We start from the raw sequence: 23,517 nt of genomic DNA on the forward strand, positions 1-23,517 counted from the left end.
TTACCTCAAAAGTCATTTGCTTCACAATCACACAGATGAATGTTATTTTAATGGTTAAGTAAAGTTAAAAATTCATCCATTTTAACTTCAATCTAGCAGTGAAAAGATGCCAAAGGTTAGGTTGTCGGGGTCTGAGAGTGCGGTTTACCGTCTTCTTCTTTTAAGTGGCCACATTTTATGTAACAGGAATTTGCTCTCAGTTGGAAAAAGGTCCAGAGCTTGCAGTAAGACTGAGACGCTACAATGAAGTTTGAGAACATTCTCGCAGATATCAATGGATTTGGAAGGTTTCAGATCATGATCATTGTGATCAGCTTCATTGGCCGTTTCACTCTTCCCTGTCACTTCATGCTCAACAACTTCATCGCTGCTGTTCCCTCTCACCACTGTGACATCAGATCTCTGGACGAAGAAGACATTTTTAGGAGTTTATCCCCGGCGGACAAGCTTTTTGTGAGTATTCCTGTGCAGGAGGATGGGACTCCAAACTCCTGTCAGATGTTTGCAGAGCCGCAGTATCACCTGCTGCTCAACTCCTCCAACATCACTGAACTACCCACAGTGTCGTGCCAGAATGGATGGGTGTACGATAACTCTACTTTTAAGTCTACTCTGACTTCAGAGGTGAGCAACTTTTCCTTTTATTGATAGAACTTAATATGAACACCTTTTACGATTAATCTCACCCTCTCTTTTTTGTGTAAAAGTGGGACCTGGTGTGTGATAGGAGAGGTAAAAACAAAGCGACCGCTACCATCTTCTTTGTTGGAGTGATGTTTGGAGCCATGTCGTTTGGTAGTCTGAGTGACAGGTATAGATTTTAAACTACTTTCCAGCTTTGAATACCTGGTGTTTCAAACAAAGTGGTCCAAAGTAAATTGTGACACTTTCTGTCTTTTAATAGGTATGGGCGGAGGATCATGCTGCTGGTGTCCTATGTGACTGGAATGCTCTTTGCCATTGCAAGTGCTTTTTCTACATCCTACGTGATGTTTGTGGTGCTGAGGTTCTTCACTGGGTTTTGCATCACAGGCATCGTCATAGTCTCGGCAGTCCTCAGTAATTTACTCTTGTTTCTAGATCAAGCTATCACCTCAGAAACCTTGGCTAACAAATGGAGGCCTGAGAAGCCACATTTTATTATGTGTATCAAAAGTATTCTCAGGGTTTGACTCTTGCAAAGTGATCAGGTGTGTTATTTGCAGGTGTAGAGTGGGTGGACATTGAGCACAGGAAACTTGTGGGAGTAATCGACAGCTTATCCTGGACCTTTGGGAACACAGCATTTGCTGCTATCGCTTACTTTGTGAATGACTGGAGATGGCTGGTTGTTAGCGTCAGCTCACCTCTGGTCCTGGGCATCATCACCTGGAGGTATGACTCTAAAATCTCTCATCCTATAATCCTTCAGCATGTTTTGGAGAACTGAAAAATATCTCTGAGTACTTTGTAGCATTGTGCAGGCCATAAGATACATATTAGGGAAACAAAATTCAGACAATGTTTCCACTGAGAAGACGATCATCTCTCAAAGGTATTTCAGTAGTTTGTCAAAGGGATAAAATGAGAGCAAAATCAAGAGTAGCACATAGTCCTAAAAAAATAGCAAACTCTGATGCAGACTACGTCAAAATGTTTTCTTTCTTTCTTTTTTTACCTGATATTCCTGTCTTCAATCTTTCCTGCCATGTTCAATATAATTAACTTGGTCCCTCTAGGAAACGATAACGAGCAGATCTCAGAGATCAACAAAATAGAAATAAAAGATTGCTTTACAAATAATCAATTATCAGCACCTCATCCTCTGTCCTCCATCAAAACCGCAATTCATTTGCATCCACTGAAAACGATGTAATTAGGAGAAGGTCAGACGAAATGACTCGAGTGAAGTCACACAAGTCACCTTAGAAATGTTAAAAAAAAAAAGCTGTGATTTTACCAGAAATCTGTAGCCTGTCCCTCATCAGCGCTAGGCTAGCAGCCTGAAAATACACAAGTGGCTTGTGGAATAACACACCTGTAGCTCTGACTGATCTGGTGTGGTTGAGATGCATTGTGGGTAATGTAGGCACCTGGTTTTGAGAAAAAGAAGTGGATTTTTGAAGAGGCCATCTCTGTCTTTTAACATTGATACAACCATGTTGTGATTCAGTATTTCATTTTTTAAATAAAGGCTGTTGAAACATTTGAGATCTCCCGGTATTCAGTGTGTATTCTATTGATATTTGCCTTGTTATGCTGTGTCCTACTGGGAGTTTGATACACAGGTTCTATTCACTGTTCACCACCTTTTTATTAATGCTGTTTGAAATAAAATGATCAATTGTAATAATGGCTTTTTGATAACTATCAGGTGGATGCCAGAATCAGCAAGGTGGCTTATAGCCAATGGGAAACTGGAGCAGGCTCAGGTGTATTTGAAAAACTGTGCCCAGATGAACAAAAGAGAGGATTCAACAGACTCTCTGAAAATTGAGGTATGCAGGGTTTTTTCTCAGTTGATCAAGACATTTCAATGAAATCAACATCAGCATTTAATCTTTCAATTTATAAGGAGTTTCTGTTTTCAAACAAACTTTTCAGCCCTTCAACAATCGTAATCTTTAACAGATGGTGTAAAGAACATTGCTGCTTTGTATTTTTCAGACACTTTCCACCATTGTAGTGACTGAAAAAAGAGAGCGCACCTACTCCTACCTGGATCTGATACGAACACCGAAAATGAGGAGACTAGCCTTCAGCACTGGTATACTGTGGTCTGTATTCAGAAATATACTGGGTCTTTATTTTTCCACAGATCTTCAAGTTCCATATTATAAGTCTGATTGTATCGACACAGGTAATTGTTTGTACTGAATGACGTTTATCTTGCTCTTTTTATAGGTTTTGTGTGGCCAATTCTTTTTACGGCATCAGCTTTAACATCACAGGCTTCGGGCTCAACATCTACCTCACTCAGTTCACTTATGCTTTGGTTGAACTACCGGCCAAAGTATCCGTTTATTACTTACTGGATAAGATAGGCAGGCGGAGGACTGAGGTGGGATCTCTTTTTCTGGCTGCTGTCTGTCTTGGCATCAACATTTTAGTACCTAAAGGTAAAGAAACATTTATGTCCACAGACCTACGCTCAAGCTTTGTAAGGCTATGTGGTTGTTTTTGATGAATTTCACAGTTTCAATCACAGATTAAAGTTAAAGAGCATAATATCTTTTCATGATTCAAATGATCAAATGCATAAGAAAAAAAGAATCCTGTCCTGATTTCAGACATGTCCGTGGTGAGGACAGTGGTAGCCGTCATTGGAAAAGGGTTTTCTTCAGCATCGTTTGGCACTGTGGTTCTCTACAGTTCAGAGCTCTATCCCACTGTAGTGAGGTAACTATGCTTTCTTCCCCTTTCATTTATGCCCAAGTTCATACTAAGATGGTCAACATTTTCAATACTTTGATACTTTTCAATACCACTTATTTCAAACTGTATCATCTCCATTAGTTATTTTAATGATGGTATATAAACATAGCGTTGGAAAAAGGTCAGATCTTCTGTCTTTTTTTTTTTAACCAGAAGCTGGTGAGTGGCAGATTCTAAATTTCACAAATACAAGGGGTGTTTGCATGCTTTTTTTTGGTTATTAAAAACCAGAAATAACCCAATTGGGTGCCTAGAATTTGTATTTTTGTTGGCCTGGTATGGAAGCAGATATCAGTATTGTTTGAGGTTTACTGGTGTCTTGACGGTTTTTTAAATGCTTCAGGAAAACAGATGAATCCTCATACAAAGCTGTAGTAGTAAAATATGCATTTATTGTTTTGTAGGCAGAATGGTATGGGCTGGAACTCGTTCATGGCTCGTCTGGGTGTGGCTGTGGCTCCTCTGATCCTCTTACTGGACGAGGTGTGGAGAGACCTGCCGCAGGTGGTCCTGTGTCTCATGGCTTTACTGGGAGGAATGGTGGCAAGAACGCTGTCAGAGACACGCAACAAGTGCCTGCCAGAGACCATAGAGGACATTGAACAGCACTGGTAGTCCCTCAAATCACTGCTTATGTATTTCAACTGTTAAATTTAGTGGTTCAGTTGATGCTTAAAGTATGATTACCTTCTCATGTTATTAAACTAGTTTTTGTTTTAATGGATATTTAAGTCAATGTGAGCAAAAACTTGATACTGTTTGAATTTTTGATTAACACTTAGTAGTAGCACTGATCTCTTCAAAGTAAATCTTTTACAAATAATGGCACTAAAGATGTGATCCTTTCTGTTACACCAACTCACAAGCCTTTGTCACAGCTTACACACTGTATGTACATGAGCTACAGGTTGTCAGGTGTTTTAGTTACCATCAACTATTTTGAGAAGTGAAAATTATCCAGATTGTTCCAAGAAAAATGATCCAAATTAATTAATTTAATTTAGTTTGTTTTTGTAGCTCATACAGGGGCATCAGGATGGAGCACAGGAGCTTTGATTTGAGAAAATGTAAAAAATAAATAACTATGTAGGAGAACAATGTCTTCCACCCTATATTATTCATCGTTTATCATCAGCTCCGCCCACAGGATGGGAAGCACAGTTACATCGAGGTGAATACAATATGTGCCATGGTCATTAAAGTTTTGATTTGACTTTGTATCGTTTCCTGTTTACACAAACCAGAACATGCTACAGTTTCTTTTCTCTACTGTGTCATAAGATGAGCTCCATGTTATAATATTAATAAATCTAAAACTGACTTTACTGAGACTTAGAGTTATTTTCTTTAAGTTGAGACTATTACCTTGTGTGTCTCAACAACACACATTTTACAATGACAAGATTAACTAATCATTCTTTACACAGAAATTAAGTCAAAGCTCCTTTATTAAAGAAACAGAGCAAGCACATGTGTTTTTTAATTACCAGTACTCAGCAATCCCCTAAAGGAAAGTCAATCACATCTAAATGACATGTTTCTGATATTCCTTTTGAAAATCTTAATAGCCAGGTCTAATATTACTGTTGACATTTCATTACACGTCGTTACAGAATTAACATTGATGGGAACAGAAAAGAAAATTAAAGAAACAAAAAGCAAACAAAATCAAAAAGCCAATTTTTTGAAACATGAACATACAATGATACAGAAAGATCTAAAACTTCAATACGCAGCTGTTTGCCAGGACACTTGTTGGCTATTGTTCAGTACTGGGAATACTCCTTGCTTTCTAGTTTGGCAACGATGCGCTCCAGCTGTCGTTTGGCTTCACACTGTGGGAAGTTACTCATTTCATAGTACTGGGGGGCAATCTTCACCAGCCTGTAGAGGAAAGATGGCACAAAAAGAGCAAGTCAGGAGATTTAGTACAACCAAAGATCAACTCAATTATTCATCCCTTTGGACCAACGATTCATAAATGTGAAATCTCTGGATACATACCACTCTGGTTTGATGTCTGTGCAAGTGCGGATGTAGTTTTTGGTGGTCAGGACAAATTCGTTGTAGAGCACCCACTCAGGTTTGTGGTCCAGGACTGTAGATGGGTGCAGCTGGACCACTTGGTTGTCTTTGACTGTGAGGTAATGACCTGTGCGCTCTAAATGAGCCACCTGCAGGATAGATAACAAATGGATAAATACAAGGCCTAGAAAAAAGATCCTGCAGACATCTCTGGTGCAAAAATAATATACGTGTCTTTTCCAAAGAACTATCAACCCATTTACTCCTCTGAATGTGTTTACCTGCATGAAGAAGCCGGTGCAGAGCGCTCGGCGGATGTTGATGTAATAATCTCTGCTGGTGAACTCTGTGCTCCGGCGCGGCAGGTTAAAACGGTCCATGATCCTGGAGAGCTGCTGCCGCACGTTGTCAGCAGACATCAGTGAGCGGTAGTTGACAAAGTTGTCGTAGCACCACTGGTTAGACTCATGGTCTGCAAGAAGTAACACAACCATTCAAACATGTGGCGAAGTGTCAGGATTTTCACACGGTCAATAAAGATATGAAAACCCTTTGATGCTTTTTTTTTTTTTTTTTTTTTTATTATAATAAATAATTAATCAAAGCCTTACAACTCAATATGTTGTATCATTGGCCAGGTCACAGATGTGCCTGTGTTGATGTATGTTTACTGATATCCCCAGACATTAAAGTCTGTGTTCACAGAATTAATGATGCATTAAACAATATTTGCAACGACTGAGAAAGGGAGTCAGTTTCAGTTCAGCCCCGAGCGCTTTGACGGCATAGTTTAGGATATTGTCAGCACTGTCTATGGTCACATGTAGCAGGAAATCACAGCTGAGCACTCAACAGTCCACACTAGAATTATCTACAGTTCATATCATTTAATTCATTAAAACAGTCTGGAAGGGTGCAAAATAATTTCATGATCCTCAGAGAAAAGTTTAAAGTATTACTATATTCAACTTTTCCATCCAATAGATCTTACTGGTTACAGGTTTTCTTTTTGCCTTTGGCATCAACCAGGCACTATGAATGTAAACCCATCTCTCTGTATTTTAAGAATGGGTTTTTTCTTTTTAGATTTCCAGGCCAAAACTTGACTGTATTCACTTTTAACAGCTATTCAGAGAAGTCACTCAAAAACTTGACGATTCATCTGTATGAAAGTGCTGTTTCCAGGGACAACACAGAAGCATATTTATAAGACAGGGGAAAATGAAAGTTTGACAAAATTAAAAAAGGAAATGTTTGAAATGACCAATGTCCAAACAATCAGGTACAGATTCTGAGACTTACTCTGTTTGAAGGCGTGGTAGACGTTGAGCAGCGTCAAGTGGTCCCCGTCGATGTGAGCAAACCTCATCTTGGACTCGTCTGCTGCCTTCTTAGCCTCCGTGGGGCGGACAAAACACTGTGGGACTAAACAAGGTTGGTATGGGCCCCAACAAAGCCGCCCATAGGGATGAGTCAAACATTCACAGAAAAATGGAGCAAAGCCTATGATGCTAGGGCACTGGACACTGCGCTGGGACAGGGCAGGACCACAAGCTCTATCAAAGGGGGGGCTGCAGTCTTTTCTCATCATCATTCCCAACTGTTATGGCTATTAGCTCGTAGAGAAGGGGGGGGGGGGTCATTTAACCACATCTGTAAAAAAAGAGTTTTCACACAACTACAAAGTGTTAGCGACACCAGCAACACGTTGACTTTACAAGATCCAGAAACGTTTTTGGTAATGCAAGCTAACGGTTTGAAGTGAGCAGATCATTTTAATAATTCATAGCTGCACTATAAATGATGTACATTCAATATTCACAACACATAAGCTCAATGAAAGAGAGTCATGATAACAGCGATGGATATGAAACTATTCAAGTGGTGCCTGCCCTATCCACTTGCTTCAATGTGATGAAATACTCAATCACTTTTTAATAGATTAGCAAAACATACTATGGTCTTGAATTTTAATCAAAATTTAAGAACTTTTATATTTAAGTGAATTGAGCTTTAGGCATCCAAACCAAAACTGAATTTGTGGATTTAAAAGACTTTTTGACGATGACTTGTACGTTCAGATAGAGGCTGCAGCGCTACTACAAATATGGTAGAGCAATACCAATAATGTGCCTGTATGTTATGTTGGCCCTTCACAAACTAAACTCTAGATGGGACACTTTTTCCAACACAAGTCAGTAGTGGTGTGTTTAACCACAAGAGACTTGGCCTACAGAAGGCAAGGAAGAGGTCAGCCCAGTCCTGGGCATTACCTGACAGCATGGCAGTAATGGAAAGGATCTCGTTTGAGCAGTTAAACTCGCAGCTGGCAATGACCATCTTTGCCAGCTGGGGGTCCAGAGGAAACTCAGCCATCATGGAGCCCAGCTCAGTCAGGTCTCCGTCATCGTTCAGAGCAGCCAGGTAGTTCAGCAGCTCGAGGGCCCTCATCAGTGTCTCAGGAGCTGCAGAGGAGAAGACAAACATGTCAGAGATTAAAGCCTAAATATCAACCGCACGTATTACTGTTGAACATAATCTAGCAGCGTAACTCACCTGGTGGATCCATGAAGTCGAAGTGTACAAGATCATCGATACCCAGCTTCTTCAGCTGCAGCACAACAGACCCCAAGTTGGATCGAAGAATCTCAGGGTACGTGTTATCCTGCAGATATTGACGGTGTTATTTACTAAACAAAATGATGAATGTGCAAACAATATCGGTATTTATGGCAAGAACTGGCTACATTAACTGTGGTACTGATTAAGTCTACTTCATAATGCATTAAATTTAAGAAGACAATAAATCTGTTGTCACCTGCATCTCTGTTTTATAGGCCTTCTCTGTGTAGAGGCGGAAACATTTTCCTGGTCGTGTCCTGCCGGCTCGTCCTGCCCTCTGCTGGGCAGAAGCTTTACTGATGGCTGTGACGAGCAGGGACTCCACCCTGATACGAGGATTGTAAACCTGGACGCAGATTCCATTCAGATTGACATGAACACATGAAAGTGGCTGTACTACACACCGGCATTAATTCAATAAAAATCAAGTAAAATCACTTTCAGTTTTCTCACCTTTTGCTTTGCAAATCCAGGATCGATGACAAACACTACACCGTCAATAGTCAGAGAAGTCTCAGCAATGTTTGTTGAAACCACAACCTGAGGATGAAGCAACAGGCTGGATTACTACAAACTAAATCAGGTAAGTACATGCGAATGGAAACACAATGTTTAGACTTCCACAGAGTACGATGCATCATTTAATCAAATTTAAATAAACTTTTCAGATTTGAGTTCAATTCTACCCATTCAAATATCTTCAGCATACCTTTCTTCCTATAGCACCATTGGGCTTTCTTGGAGGAGGTGGCTCAAAGATCCTTTGCTGCTGTTGTGGTGGTAACGTGGAATACAGTGGAATGATTTTGATGTCTCCAACCTCGGGTCCGAGGTCGTCTACCTCACGCTTGATCCGTTTACAGGCCTCGTCAATTTCCTGAGGGACAATTTTGATATTTCACTGTTTGTTGAAAAAACAGAACAATACGAGTATCATGAACATTTGAAGTGAACGACTGTTACCTCTTGACCAGTGAGAAACAGAAGGCAGTCTCCTTCTTCTTCTTCACACATGTGAATCTGGATGACAGTGCGGATTGCTGCCTCTAGGTAGTCACGCTCTGGTTCGGGAGTGTAAAAAATCTCTACAGGGTGCGTGCGCCCAGGAATAGTCAGGAGGGGACAGCTGTCAAAGTACACCTGAAACTTTCCGGCATCTAGCGTGGCACTCATGACGATCACCTGTGAAGAAAATAATAGTTTTTGCTTAATTTGAATCATTTATTTAATTACACTGTAATACATGTTGAGGCTAAATTTGCTGGTTGTCACAGACAGAGAATTGATTTGAAATGTATAGGAGAGGTTTAACAGTGACGCCAGCTCTTGGCGGGACAATTCATTTTCAGCTTTATTATCTTTTTGCAATATCACAATTTTTGTCTTTCTGCAATGTTTGTCCAGCGAAATCTAAAATATACAGAGAGCCAGCATCTTTGACAAAAAAATATATACCTTCAGATCTGCCCTTTGACGCACCACCTCCTTAAGGACCCCCATCAGGATATCTGTGGCCAGAGTTCTCTCGTGGGCCTCATCGAGAATGATGACTCCATATCGCTCCAGCAGCGGGTCATTCATAGCCTCTCTTAGCAACATACCATCGGTCATGTACCTTAAGAAACAGAACAGACAGGCTTTATTGGACTGGAAATACCGGGTGAAGCAATCAAACAGATTACTCTGTGCCAATAAAAAGCAGTTTGTGTGCATTAGCAAACCTTCGATCACTTACTTGAGTATAGTCTTGGCGGAGCTACAGTCCTCAAACCTGATGGAGTAACCCACTTCTTGCCCGAGCATGACGTCCATTTCGTCTGCCACCCTTTGAGCCACGCTCATAGCAGCCACTCTCCTGGGCTGAGTACAGGCTACCGCTCTCTTAGGACCAGGCAAGCCCCTCACCATGTCCACACACCATTGTGGGATCTGGAAATTGAAGCCAAGGTTGCATTTAACTCTGACAAAATATTTTGAGGACACAGCATTATCTAGACAAGAGAGTCAGAATAATTTCATGCATGTCAGACCTGAGTTGTTTTTCCAGAGCCGGTCTCTCCTACAAGGACAAAGCTCTGATTCCTTGTAATAATATCGCTGAAGCTTTCCTTGTACTCCCACACTGGAAGCTGTAACCTCTTCTTTAGGATCTCGTAGTAGCGAGGTGTATGCGGCAAGTTGGTGAATGGGTTAATCTGCTGGTGCATGGCCATCTGCTTTAAGGGTACCAATAATGGCACAGTTGGCGTGCTGTTAGGTGCTGCACTAGCGGGCTTCGAATCTCTATCACGGTCCCGGTCCCTGTCCCGGTCCCGATCTCGGTCCTTGTCCCTGGAGCGGTCCTCGCGGTCTCTATCACGGTCTCTGTCTCTCCTATCAGAAACAGTGAGAGGCAGGATTAGAATGGCACAGTCAAAATTACAAAAAAAAAAGAAGTTCATTACATGGACCTGTTCACAGTATGTGGGATAAATAGCACAAACAGAAAGGTTGACTTCTTGCAAGCATTAACATCACACAACCAAATATTATTGTTGTAGAGTTAGCCATGATAGGGTGCAAAATGCTGTGCAATTTATCCACTAAATTTTGGGTGAACTTGGTGCATTTGTTAGGGAGCAGGATGAAAATAACAGAACTCAGAGTTAAGCAGTCAGCTATGTTTTGGAAGTTGACATGAGTACAATTTACTACTAAAAAAAAAAAAAGGTGCAATTATGGAGCATCCTGTCTGACAGAGACAGGACATCAACCTGCACCTTTGTCCTCTATGTGTTTTTGCATACATGTAGGTACAAGCCTTGAATCTTACGTAACTAATTTCTCTATTTGCATGATGTGTCGCTATTTCCACTTGATGTGAAGCACACCATGCTGCCTTGTGTATTAAATGTGCTGTATAAACAAAGTGTGACTTGACTGTGAGCACAGCTTTTTAAGCAGTAATTGATAGCCTATTGACATTTTTCAGTAAACAAAAAAACAACAAAATACTAAAATAAATAGATTGTCTAAAGCAGGGGTCTCCAACAGGTAGCTCGCTGGGCGGGTTTTCAGTAGCTCACCTATAGTTTGACTGACTGTGTTAAAAATAAAAATAAATCTGACTACAGTAAATGCACCTCTTCCCACTATTCATGGCCCATAAAAACAAGTGTAAAGTAGTAATGTTTTCTTGGACCTTGATGTGAATTTTCAGCAACATAGTTTACTATGTGGCACAATAAGAAGTGTAAAATATTCACTTTTTTTTTTCTTGGACCATGATGTGAATTTAAGATTATTATATACAGTTTCACATGTGTACAAACAGCAGCTTAATCCATCTGATGTGAGCTATGTAAATAAATGCAAGTAGCCCTTTGCCACTTTCATTTTTCTTTTTTCAAAGTAGCTCTCAGATGAAGAAAGGTTGGAGACCCCTGATCTAAAGAATACTGAGTGCTTTCAATATGCTGCTTAAAACATGTAGTGCATCAAAACAACCACACAGAATCATTTTTTTATGAGGTCCTGCTTAGAAGCCTGTTCAAAAGCTTCAAAGTGACACTACTAAGTATGAATTAAGGAAACGAGACAGTCAGTGAGTGAAGTTCACAATAATAACAATAAAGTGTATTTCCTTTGTAATCTGTCAGACTGGTTAGTGTAACAGAGAGAACGAGGTTTGTAGGGAGATCTTTAAAGATTACTTTTCATCGTAAAATTGCATTTTTATGAAGAAAAAAAAAACAACTCTTACATATTCTGTCTACACACACACACACACACACACATATATCCCCACACACACATACGCGCACACACACGTGCCTCACGGCGAGGGTAACGTAGACGCTCCGTGTGTTAGCTAACACACTACAGTCGTCCTTATGTGAGGTAATTTGGATAATACAGTTACACTCATCACTACCCACGTGTTATATTAATATTCGGGTAAAACGGAGGCGTCGTTGCTAAGACAAAAGAAATCACCCCTAACAACCGAGTCTTCATTTCTTAGCCTTATTGTAACCAGAAATAACTGACAGTGGCTAACAGTTAGCTTGCGCTTTAGCTGGATATCTCCTGAGCTCCGGAGCTTCACTTACCCTTCAGACCTCTTCTTAGTGGAGGAATAGTCATCGCCCAAATCCAGACGGTGTCTTTTCGACATGTTTTAAAGGTACAAATGTCGCTTATCTTGAATCTATTAACGCGAAACACAGTTCTACCGGGAACTCAAAAGGTTTCCCGTGCTGATACTTTCCTCCTTTCAAATTAATGTTAAAGCAGCGGCTGCAGGTTCCTTCACCGCCACCTGCTGGTCTGGAGTGTGAACTAGTGCTACAACTACAACCACAGGCAAGTGAGAAAGTATAATAATAAATAATAATAATATTAATACTGGAGTGTGAACTAGTGCTACAACTACAACCACAGGCAAGTGACAAAGTATAATAATAAATAATAATAATAATAATAATACTGGAGTGTGAACTAGTGCTACAACTACAACCACAGGCAAGTGAGAAAGTATAATAATAAATAATAATAATATTAATACTGGAGTGTGAACTAGTGCTACAACTACAACCACAGGCAAGTGAGAAAGTATAATAATAAATAATAATAATATTAATACTGGAGTGTGAACTAGTGCTACAACTACAACCACAGGCAAGTGAGAAAGTATAATAATAATATTAATACTGGAGTGTGAACTAGTGCTACAACTACAACCACAGGCAAGTGAGAAAGTATAATAATAAATAATAATAATAATAATACTGGAGTGTGAACTAGTGCTACAACTACAACCACAGGCAAGTGAGAAAGTATAATAATAAATGATGAATAATAATAATATTAATAATACATTTTCCGTGTGGTCAGAACGTATGGCAAAAACAAATGGACAATAAAGATGACTTTGATTTATTGTGGCTTCGGTTGTTGTGAAACCAATTACATCATTTATTTCAACTCCTTTTGAGACACGGCCATTTCTTAACATAGTAAGGTTTTTACTACATTGTGTAAATAAAGGTCCCTGATAAAAAAAAAAGTTCAAAAGATAGACTAAATTAATAATTCAGTATAAAAAAATGTATCAATTAATTTTGAGGAAGAAACTAAAAGGAAATTGTAAAAGCTTTTATAGCAGGGCTTCCATTCACTTCAATGTATTTTAGGTGTGAATGTAAGTTTTGGCTAACGGGCCAATAGGAATAAATGGATTCTGATTAGCAAAATACCTCTGTTGTCCTTCTTAATGTCTCAACCACTTACACAATAAAAACATGCAGAAATACACACATGCACACACACTCAGAGGTAAACAAACAAAGGCTTAAAGCCTGACTTCTGTAGGCCCTTGCAAACATCTTTTGTCTCTGAAATGCTGGTGAAGGATTTTTTTTTTTACTTTTCTGGTGTGTTCATAGTTGGCCACTGTCAGTCTAATATGCATCTGTGGTGTGTGTGTGCATGTGTGTGTGTCACCAACATTGAGTGGGGATACAAAATGAAGTTAAAACAGTCTGTTAATACAACATTAAAGCATAGAGAAACCATAGAAACTGGTTAAAACCCCCAGAAAAACTGTAATACTAGACTCAGTATATTCAATAAATTGTCGTAATTATTTTTGAATAAAGCCTATTGCAAGAGTTCAGTGCTGTAAAGGAAATCATAATTCCACTGCAGACATTAATGGGTTAAAAATCTGTCATCATTGCTGAAAAGTACTGAAGTAACTAGGTCATATTTACTTAGAATGTAAGAGTACTTACTTTGTAAATTATACAAAAAACCATCAACAAATATTATTGACAGTTCATAACTTGTTTACTATTTGATTTTAAAGCTGCTTAAAGATAAATACATTTTTAAAAAAGCTCCTTGAAAATGAATGCATCTGCTAAATTTTGCCGACTTGAAAACACACCTCCTCTTGAATGAAGCAGTTGTTGTTGTTGTTGTTGTTGTTGTTGTTGTTGTTGTTTGCAGTGTAGGTTTATGGCAACTCCATCAATTCATTCAACCATCGCCATCTATCCTGTTAACTCACACCATTGTTACAGAACGAGAAAACTAAGAGGAGGAGCCAGATGCAGATCTAACAAAAAAAAACATTTATTTAAACAAAAAGGCTAAACACAAAACATACAACTTACTAAAGGAGAACACTAGCCACGAGGAAAACAGACATCTACTGACATACAAACATCTGACATAACTAACAATGAACTGACACAGAAGGGAAGAAACACAGAGACTAAATAGACATGGGGGGTAATCAAACACAGGTGAGACTAATGACACAGGTGAAGACAATCAGGGCAATCAAGACTGGAGGGAAAACACACACAGAGAGGCAGGAACACAATACAAGAAACACTGAAGATAACTACAAACTAAATCATGAAACACTAAAGACACACAGAACTAGGACAAAGAAACACAGGTATAGGAAATACAAAATAAAAACTAAGCTCGGAAACAAGAACTGAAAATAGAAACTACATAAGACCAAATCACGACACACCATATCGTGTTTGTTTTGCAAAAGCAGAAGAAGCAACGACACATATTGAAAAGTAGCCCACATGGGTTTACATGGTATTACTAAGCTACACTAATATATAACAGCAGGTTTATTTGATTGTTTTGCTGAAAGCGTCATGACAGAGAAGTAGAGAGGGAAAGCACGCACTTGAGATGATAAAAACCTGACATCTTGTGCTTTAATAGCGGGTTGGTAGACCTCTGCTCCTCCCTCAGAGAACAACGCCTCCCGAGACGCTTATATAAGCCTTTCACGAAACGGTCCCATCCCACGTCCTCAAAGGTTTAACACCAAACGCATCATTTGAGACTTTCGTTATTGCAGCTTTCTTCATTTGCTGACCATGCGTCTGAACGGGTAAGTGGACTTTTTAAAGGCTCAAGTAGCATCTCAGGTCTCTGCATGTCGTCTGTTCAACTTTGTTTGGTGTGGTAAAACTCTGCGACACCATTTTTAATTAAGAGGTGAGGGACCCTCCGTGTGCTTGCTTTATTCAACCACATGTTCTTTGTTGCTATACATCACTCATTACGTTGTGCTTTCACTCTGAATATGTAAACACATCACAGGCGAAGTTTGTTTGATATGCAGCACAGAGTGTGTGAGCAACCCCATGTGACAATAAGGAGCTTCTGATGGAAAAAGTTATCCCAAATAGTGGGAAACTCTTAACTTCAGGGAAATGTACTTTTCACTTCATGACATTCACATCAGAGAAACTTCTCTTTTGTGTATTGAAGTAACTTATTGTTCTAAAGTAGGCTTTCACCTCTAAAGGAACTTTATGTTCTTTCACTTTGCTACTCCACTGCTGGAGAAAAAAAAACAGCTAATTACTTTGCATATTTAAATCATTCAATGAAACATATGATTGTATGCGTTTTAATGGATCTTATTGGAGTAAACATCATTGTATCAAAAGCAGCTTGATGTCAAATACTTATAAATGTTTATCATTTACTCATTACATGATGCAATGTATGTAGAACTACTAACTATCTCAAGCCTTTTAGATTCCTCAATGTATTGACATTTGATTACGTTTTTTTTTAAGTGTGGGTAGCCTTCTGTCTAATATAAATAAGGGGCAAATATCCTGACGATTTCAATATCTTTCAGACCGCTGAGCATACTGAGAGCAGCCCTATTGGTTCTGCTGGCTGGCCACCACCGATGTGTCTCAGGCAGTTATACCCCTCCAGAGGCTCTCGAGAACAATGGCACCATGTTTGCAGTCTGTAAAATGAGACCCAGCAGCTCTCTACCTAGTGGACTGCTCAAAGTGACCGGCCAAGTGCTGTTCAGACAGGACGAGCACGAAGCACTTGAAGTCCTGCTTCGGTTCAATGGCCTCCCCAAAGAGGGCGCTCAGGATGCCAGAGCGGTACACATCCATCAGTATGGAGACCTGAGCCATGGCTGCGACTCCACCGGAGGCCACTACAACCCAGAAGTAGTGTACCACCCCAACCACCCCGGAGACTTCGGTAACTTTGTGCCCCAGCAAGGTAAAATCAACGCAGTAATCAAATCCCAGGCGTCGCTGTTTGGAGATCAGTCTGTGATTGGAAGAGCCGTGGTGATCCACGAGAAGATCGACGACATGGGGCGTGGCGGAGACACTGGGAGTCTGCTGCATGGAAACGCAGGCCGGAGGCTCGGCTGCTGTATTATTGGGATCTCCTCCTCCACTCTGTGGAACATGCATCATAAGCAGTACACCAGGAGGCTGAGGAAAAATTGATCCTGCAAGTCGACTAACCAGTTTAATCACTCATTGTATCCTTTGTATTCTGTGTGAATCAAAGGCAAATCAAATCTCCAAACATTTTGAGTTTAAATACCTTTTTTAAAATAGAATAATCATTTGCATACATCTTTTAGCAGATAGTTGGTTAGAAGGTCCATAAGTTTGGTTCAGACTATGTTACTAAACTATTGGGTAGACGGCCATGAACTTTAGTGCAGCTGATTGGGGGGGTCCTAGCGCTTATACTTCCAATTCTGCTGATTTTCTTAATCTCTTTTTTTTGTTTACCCCCATTTAGTCAAGAGTAAAACATCCTTAATGACAAAATTCTGCCAAAATATAATCTTCCCATCAGCCTCAGCTTCATGTCGTCATTATCCTTGCACAATGCACGCATGCTGATGTTGGCGTTTAGCTGAGGAAACCTTCATTGTATAAAAATGTTGAGCTCTACTTTTACAGCAGCATTTTACAAAATCAGCCGTTTTACCACTCACAACAAATCAGGATCTGAAAATTTAATTTTGCAGAAATAAACACATTTTTTCTATACATTGTTTTACACACATTCAATACATATGGCTCTATGAAGTTAATATTGGTCACCACAAAAAAAACAGAATCTAAATATCTGTGCTGGTATTCTTTTATGTTGTTGCTTCATTGTGTAACAAATAACTTCTACTTACATCTTTTTGTTTCATATCAACCAGAGAAGGTCTGGTTCACCTTTGAATATTTGTGACTGTCTAACAAAAACATAATCTATAAGGGACCGTGAAATGACCTGTGATAAATCAAAAAGCATATTGTCATGCAGCATTTTGTAAAGCTTTGGTAATATTGTTGTTTTCATGGTTAAAATTAAAATCTTGTGTGGTATTGTGAAACCTGCTGGCCTAACTAAAAGTACTAAAAAAAATGAAATGGTATGTTTTTGTATTATGTGTAAAGAAACTAAATATAGCTGCTGCTTCGCTCAAATATTGTCTCCTGTATTTTTTTTTTTTTTTGACTTAGTGATGAGTGTTTCTTAAAACAGGAGGGAACAGAGGTAGAGCGTTAAATGAGAAATATTCTGATAAAGTGTAAGCAACATCACGTCTTCAAGTTCATGGTCGACTAATAGCAATCGCCCTTTTTTTTTTTTTTTTTAATAGTTCTGACCCATCAGCCACATTCATTTGCTATTTCTCAAAACAGAAAATCACAGTTCCTCCACTCTCTGCCCACAAAATGCACAGCGTTCAACAGTTTGGTAATAACCATTTCCAGTTCTAACACTAAACATGCAAAAAGCGAGGCCTTTAAACTAATGTTTGTTCCCCTCCAGTTTGGAGTGGAAGAAAATAACAGAGGCATAATGTTCAGACCTCAAACGCATCTAACAAATTCAGGATTAGCCGGAACACCAACTGAGGGCCAAACCATATTGCCCAACCTCACTTATGCTCTTCGGACTTGACTGGAGAAGATCTGTTGTCAAACAAACACACATCCCAGAGGAGTTGTGGTTGTTTTGGCAGCATTTTTATATTAAGCAACAACATGTTGCTCTGCTCTGATGTCTGCATACTTAAAGACTAGTTCAAAGGTTAGCGCTACATGAGACCATGGAAGCATTTGACACTTTTTCAATGTTTGTTTTGTATCGTTCTCACTACATTGACTGTAGTATATTCACCCTTCATCTAGTGCCAGGACAATATTTTTTAAAGATGGATTCAGAGTCTGATGCAGATGTAGGATCCATAACTAAACAGAAGCATATGAAGCTTTTGATGTATTTGATACACTGTAAAGCCAAATAGGGCCTATTTCTTCTGATTTATGTTATTAATGAGCTTTGTGATGGTGATGCATCATACATTCCTGTCTCTCCTATCTTAGGTTTCATGACTTCACAAACATCTGTCTCCATCTGTCTCCTGGTTCTCCTGCTCCACTGCAGTGCTTGCAGCAGCAGCAGCAGCAGTGAATTCATCGTCGCTGATGTCTCCCTCTATTAGAATACACTCACTTTCAACAGTTTCCAGCTCTTCATTGTGTTCATCCAACTCATCCTCGTGTCCTCTTGATCCCTCTAAAGTTCGTCGTGAGAGATCTGACACATTTTGTGTTACATTTGTAAATTTAAGAGGAGAATCACTCTGACATTCCTCTTCCTTCGACTCGTCGCCCGTCACAGCTGTGAAATCAGTTGTGCTTTGTGACTGGCCAGCATCACAACGCTCCTCCTTCTCTGGTGTTTCTGTCCGATTGCTGAGCGGTTCTAGTTCAGCTGACTGGGTTGAAGGATTCTGCTGGCATGTCTCCTCTTGAAGTTCATCTTGAAGTTCCTCTTGAAGTCCCTCTGCATCACCTGACACAGATGGAGGTCCACTGTCTTGCTGTGGGACTTCTTCAGAGCTCTGCTGATCGACAACTCTGTTCTCAGATACTTCGTCACCTGTCAGAAAAGATGATTTAAGGAATATAATCCCACCAACACATGGATCAATAGATGACTAGACAAATTACAGCCACTTTTACCTTCCTGTGCAGGAGACTCTGTTGATTCAGCCTGATGAGGATTCAGTATGATGGCGTCTTTTCCTCCTGTTTGTGCAGAACATTTTATTAACAGTAAACATTTGTAAAGACGTGGAAATTCAGTCATGCATATGTCACTACTTAAAGCGGTTTGATTGGATAGAAACGAGTAGTTTTGGGGAAATATTAGAAAAGATGATAGGTGACAAAGTTCAAAATGTCAAAGTGAAGGATTTAACTGAGGAGGAACATACTTCCATAAATTCCCAGAGAAACATTATAAGTCAGGCCTCCAGGTAGCAAGATGGAGAAAAAAAAAGGACACAGGAAAAGATAGTAAATTATTGTTTAACAGTCTGAAGAATCCAAGAGTCAAAGACACATCTGAGTTTCTCAAGGTGTTCACCTGGCAGGCTCCACAGTCCGGACATTTCTAATGTCTTTAGTTTGGTTTCTAGCTCTGCCACGCGAGTTCCAAGAATCCTGATGACAAAAAAAAAATACACAAAAAAAAAAGAAGTAAAAAATCAAGCATTCTGTATGTCATCGAAGTCAATACGTCATCATATGAGTGTGAGGTTTGAAATGGAGAAGTACTTGTTGATCTGGCGTTGGTGCTGAATCACCATGTTCTTCTCGTGGATGGTTTCCAGCAGAGCTGTGGCCAGAGACTTGAGGTCTGTGATGGACTGAGGAGTCACCGGCAGGCTGCAGCCGTTTTCTTCAGACAGCAACAACTCCTTCACTGCACACACACGACATGAAGCACAGGTTACAGCACATGAACACGGGGCTGTATTCTTTTTTTCAAGGTTTATTTTGGGGCTTTTTAATCCCCTTATTTAGAGATAGGACAGTGGAGAGAGAGAGAGAGAGGAATGACATGCAGGGGGAGCCACAGGTCAGATTCAAATCTGGGCCGCCCCACTAGGAAGACTATAGCCTCCGTAGATGGGGCGTGTGTACTAACCACTAGGATTCCAGCGCCCGTTCTTCTCCTTCCATGACACAGCCGTGTATGTTTACGTGGTGTTATGGGTTCTACTTTGTGAATTAAAAACTGACCTTGTTTAGCAGAGAGCACCCCAGTCAGTGCACTGCTGTTTGCTTTCCCACTGATTTTAGAATTCTTCCGACACTCCAGGGCGCTCTGAAACCACAGAAAACATGGAATTAAGAAACTATAAAAAACAAAAAAAATTCAAAACACAACTCCAGAAGTCAAATATTACAAAACTCAACATGATAAAAATGTACCTTATACTTCATCAGATTTTTTTTGAGCAAGTTGATTTCTTCTTGAAGTTGACCGAAGCGTTCGTGCAAATACCTGAAGGATTATTGATTCATCATTAATAATCCAGATTCAGAAGACATAAACCTTCATCAGTGAAATCAAGCTGTCAGTTCTTTCTTTGTCCGATCCAAATAAAATGTGTTGCAATCTTTTTACACACATAAAAAAAATCGACATAAAGATATAATCTGAACTTTTGACAGCGTTCAGCCTACACTCTGAGATTGTTCCTTTGACTGTGGACGTCGCTGCGTATCGTATGAACAACCGTGTGAAAAGGTGGCATTAATCAAAGGCGGTTTTATGAACTAACCTGTTCTCCATGCAGAGTGCGTCTATGTCCACAACCCGTATGTCGTCGTTGCCCACGATGTGGTTCATTTCCACGTTGAGGCGATGAGCCTTCTGCTGAAACACGTCGCGCTCCGCTCGTACGTCCTGCAGCTCGTCTGTGAGTGACTTCATGCTGTGCTCGAGAACCTCGTTCTGCAGGGACACGAAGCACTACGGGGGTGAGTGTTTTTCATTTTACTTCCTGGTTATAGTTTTACTGTTTCATCCACTCATACTGTAGTATATACAGTTTTTAAATATTTAAGAAATCAATCACAGTACATGCATTTTAGTTCGCTCTAGTCTCTACATAATAAGCCACTTGTCCTTCATTATTGTATGTTATTTGGGCTCATAACTGTAATAAATGTATTATAAATATATGAATTAATGCCCTCCTTTTCTTGAATAATAGATTTTCAGGATGAATACTGACTCTGTGGACAGAAACAGAGCAGTGCGCTGTGACCTCTTGTTCTCACCTGCTCTCCAGCTCTCTCTAACTGTTTGACCAGATCCTGCCGTTCATGTGCAGGGAAGTGACGAGCACCAACCTCCTCGTCCCCCAGCCTCTGCTTGGTGATGGTCATTCGTAGAAGCTGTTAGGACAGACAGAAGCGGTTACTTTTGATATTACGTAAGCACGAGTGATTCTGTTTCACTGTATCTGGAGGACTAACAGATACATAAAGACAGGATATGCGTGCATGGTACCTTGTTGTCGCCCTGGGCCTCCAGTAGTCGTTGTTTCAGCTCTTTCACTTCCTCAGAGAGTTGACTGTTTTTGTCTCTGGAGTCTCTCAGCAGCTGAGCCAAATTCACCTGAAAAGAGACACAAACATAATACACACGAGGAAGTTCACTCAAGCTCCAATCAGCTGTCAAATCATCAATGCGGCGTTTATATTCACAGCTGAACATAACAAAGTTCCTTTTGCGTAAATATTTCTCCACCTTTTTGATCAAACATGATGGAAACATTTGGGTTAGCCGCAGGGAATCAGTAATGCATTCTGTCGTTTTGAGCGAGAGCAGCAAATGTTCTAAACTCAAAAGACAGTGATCGATGAATGTGCGGTTCGTATCGCTGCGTTGTGTACAAGGCGTACTTCTCAAAGCTCCATCGAGACACAGCTGGATTCACTTTGGTTAAGTGTTTGATTCTTTTCCCCTCTGAGTATTTGAACTTAAATTATAAAAGACCAGCCGAGAATTATGGGCATTGAAGTCCCTACCAGTTTGTAAAGCTGCCAAATGTCCTTTTATTTTATTTGTTTAAAAACATCTGCGCTCACCTGATTTCTCTTCTCTGGAGGCAGAGAGGGATCTCCATCCTATGAGACAGGGGGGAAAAAAAAAAAAGGGAAATGTCATTAAATGCAACATTCCCAACATTTAATAGTGGATGATGGACAATGAAATGTTTTATTCTCACTTTGATGACTTGTTATAACCATTATGATGCATCTTTAAGATGTACTAGTTCAGCCCACACAGAGGGGACTTACAATAAGTTCTCTGTACTTCTTCTTCAACCCTTGGTGTCGCTCTCTGAGCTGATTGGCCATCAGTCTGTACTGATCTCTCTCCTGCTGACAGCTGTCCAGCTCTTTAGACAGAATCAGGAGGGCCTCCTTTTTACTCTCCAACTTCCGCTTACAAATCACAAACTGCATGTAAGGACAGATATGTTATCAGAAGAGTACTGTTCAATTCAAGCTAGGTCGGCAGTGTTATCAAGGTAAACTTATTATCCCCGAGGGACAATTTGCTTTCCAGCCGGCGGTGAATAAAACAAGAAAAACTGGGTTACACACAATGAACACTCAAATACAAACATCATGATGCTATTGAGGGAGACCAATGGAACAAATGAGTTTTTAAATTTGTATATATATATATTATCTTCCTGAAAATCTATCCTGAAACTTAAAACTATTTGTACTGTTTGCTGAAGAAGATAATGAAGCCGTACAGCATACTAGAAAAACATAATCACAATCTCATCCTGTTAAATTCTGCAACTATTATTTTTCACTATCAAATAATCTGTTCATATTGTTTGGACAAAATGCTAATAGAGTCATTCTGGCAGAAGAAATGGCTTTTTGTGGCAAATTTTTAAAAAATATATATTCTGCGATAATACAGGATAATGAAATAAATCGTCACCTTTTTTTATTGTTTGCTACAGATAATCAGTATGAACCTGATGAAAGTCATTATACCTGCTTTACACCTGTGTTCACAGTTTACATGTCGTTATGTAGCCTGGTATTTAGCTCTGCAAGGCACAAGGAAAAAAAAATCTACTTCCTTATTTACATTGAGAAACGGTCAACCCTGTTTTCCCTCTTTGTTAAACTACATATAGCAACACATTTGAGGCTAAAAGCAACACTCTGTGACAGCTTGGTGCACAGGCTCAGTGCAGGTTGTGACTGTGTGTCTGTGTTTTCCTCCTCGGTCTCACCTCGTTCAGCAGACCCTGCCAGTCACTCTCGCTCCTCCTGGACGGATCCATCTCACTGCACACACACACACAAAAAAAAACCAGACAATAAAAATGACGAAAGGTGAGTTTTCAAATGAACAACGCCCGGCTGGATTTAAAGGTCAGCTTTACAGACATTTCTTTTTTTTTTTTTTTTTTTGCATCATCAAAAACGGATTAGAGTGTTCCGAGAGACGCGATTTTCATCACTTCCGCCCGTCGGGCTGACGTCAGAGGATCGTCACGACGCATTTAGAAACCGTCGTTGAACTGAGAGGACAAATCAAGTGCGTAGATACAGTCATTTGTACTGGAAATAATAATAAAAAAAACAAAATGTGTATGTTTTACCGTCTTTCTTGTTCCGTGGAAGGTAAATCATTAACCCAGCTGACTTTTGAAAAAAAAAAAAAAAAAAAAAATTGTAGAAAATAGACTTCCAAAATACTGCACTGCAAAGAACAAATAAGATGAACGAGTCAAAGTAGCGAATTTACAGA

At 39.8% G+C, this 23,517-nt stretch overlaps 4 protein-coding genes across 5 annotated transcripts; 2 read left to right on the plus strand and 2 right to left on the minus strand.

Moving 5' to 3' along the window:
* Positions 1 to 121: 121 nt before the first annotated feature.
* On the plus strand, positions 122 to 4,295 carry LOC109991509 (solute carrier family 22 member 7). Its single transcript, XM_020643818.3, has 9 exons — positions 122 to 624; positions 708 to 811; positions 905 to 1,059; positions 1,206 to 1,374; positions 2,354 to 2,477; positions 2,647 to 2,756; positions 2,884 to 3,098; positions 3,270 to 3,378; positions 3,819 to 4,295. The coding sequence occupies exons 1-9, from the start codon at positions 244 to 246 to the stop codon at positions 4,027 to 4,029; spliced, it is 1,578 nt and encodes a 525-aa protein (XP_020499474.2). The 5' UTR covers positions 122 to 243; the 3' UTR covers positions 4,030 to 4,295.
* Positions 4,296 to 4,844: 549 nt separating this feature from the next.
* LOC109991531 (ATP-dependent RNA helicase DHX15) lies at positions 4,845 to 12,318 on the minus strand. Its single transcript, XM_020643844.3, has 14 exons — positions 12,153 to 12,318; positions 10,092 to 10,434; positions 9,797 to 9,990; positions 9,517 to 9,676; positions 9,025 to 9,243; positions 8,771 to 8,938; positions 8,515 to 8,601; positions 8,258 to 8,407; positions 7,996 to 8,104; positions 7,713 to 7,904; positions 6,742 to 6,864; positions 5,721 to 5,911; positions 5,419 to 5,588; positions 4,845 to 5,298 (listed from the first exon to the last, which is right to left on the minus strand). Exons 1-14 carry the CDS (start codon positions 12,215 to 12,217, stop codon positions 5,181 to 5,183), a joined length of 2,289 nt encoding a protein of 762 aa, XP_020499500.2. The 5' UTR covers positions 12,218 to 12,318; the 3' UTR covers positions 4,845 to 5,180.
* A 2,160-nt stretch (positions 12,319 to 14,478) lies between these two features.
* On the plus strand, positions 14,479 to 17,345 carry LOC109991526 (extracellular superoxide dismutase [Cu-Zn]-like). The gene is made up of 2 exons (XM_020643839.3): positions 14,479 to 14,968; positions 15,731 to 17,345. The coding sequence occupies exons 1-2, from the start codon at positions 14,955 to 14,957 to the stop codon at positions 16,353 to 16,355; spliced, it is 639 nt and encodes a 212-aa protein (XP_020499495.2). The 5' UTR covers positions 14,479 to 14,954; the 3' UTR covers positions 16,356 to 17,345.
* LOC109991524 (coiled-coil domain-containing protein 149) lies at positions 16,865 to 23,206 on the minus strand. Of its 2 annotated transcripts, XM_020643835.3 has the most exons (13): positions 22,997 to 23,205; positions 22,032 to 22,193; positions 21,819 to 21,857; positions 21,238 to 21,345; positions 21,006 to 21,122; positions 20,504 to 20,676; positions 20,151 to 20,223; positions 19,959 to 20,043; positions 19,491 to 19,638; positions 19,300 to 19,376; positions 19,148 to 19,183; positions 18,894 to 18,959; positions 16,865 to 18,810 (listed from the first exon to the last, which is right to left on the minus strand). In XM_020643835.3, the coding sequence occupies exons 1-13, from the start codon at positions 23,045 to 23,047 to the stop codon at positions 18,263 to 18,265; spliced, it is 1,683 nt and encodes a 560-aa protein (XP_020499491.2). In that variant the 5' UTR covers positions 23,048 to 23,205; the 3' UTR covers positions 16,865 to 18,262. The 2 variants fall into 2 exon arrangements, with proteins under 2 accessions (XP_020499491.2, XP_020499492.2); XM_020643836.3 differs by lacking the exon at positions 19,148 to 19,183 and having other exon boundaries at positions 22,997 to 23,206.
* Between the last annotated feature and the right edge of the window lie 311 nt (positions 23,207 to 23,517).

The sequence above is a fragment of the Labrus bergylta genome, chromosome 1, assembly GCF_963930695.1.
Source record: "Labrus bergylta chromosome 1, fLabBer1.1, whole genome shotgun sequence".
Classification (NCBI taxonomy): domain Eukaryota; kingdom Metazoa; phylum Chordata; class Actinopteri; order Labriformes; family Labridae; genus Labrus; species Labrus bergylta.

Coding starts and splice junctions, on each gene's coding strand:
- LOC109991509 (XM_020643818.3), top strand. CDS start 244: ATGAAGTTTGAGAACATTCTCGCAGATATCAATGGATTTGGAAGGTTT. Junction 812..904: donor TTTGGTAGTCTGAGTGACAG/GTATAGATTTTA, acceptor GTCTTTTAATAG/GTATGGGCGGAGGATCATGC. Junction 1,375..2,353: donor CTGGGCATCATCACCTGGAG/GTATGACTCTAA, acceptor GATAACTATCAG/GTGGATGCCAGAATCAGCAA.
- LOC109991531 (XM_020643844.3), bottom strand. CDS start 12,217: ATGTCGAAAAGACACCGTCTGGATTTGGGCGATGACTATTCCTCCACT. Junction 7,905..7,995: donor CGACTTCATGGATCCACCAG/GTGAGTTACGCT, acceptor TCTCCTCTGCAG/CTCCTGAGACACTGATGAGG. Junction 5,912..6,741: donor CTACCACGCCTTCAAACAGA/GTAAGTCTCAGA, acceptor TACTTCTTGCAG/ACCATGAGTCTAACCAGTGG.
- LOC109991524 (XM_020643835.3), bottom strand. CDS start 23,047: ATGGATCCGTCCAGGAGGAGCGAGAGTGACTGGCAGGGTCTGCTGAAC. Junction 22,194..22,996: donor GGCAGGGTCTGCTGAACGAG/GTGAGACCGAGG, acceptor CCTTACATGCAG/TTTGTGATTTGTAAGCGGAA. Junction 19,639..19,958: donor GGTGCTCTCTGCTAAACAAG/GTCAGTTTTTAA, acceptor GTGTGTGTGCAG/TGAAGGAGTTGTTGCTGTCT.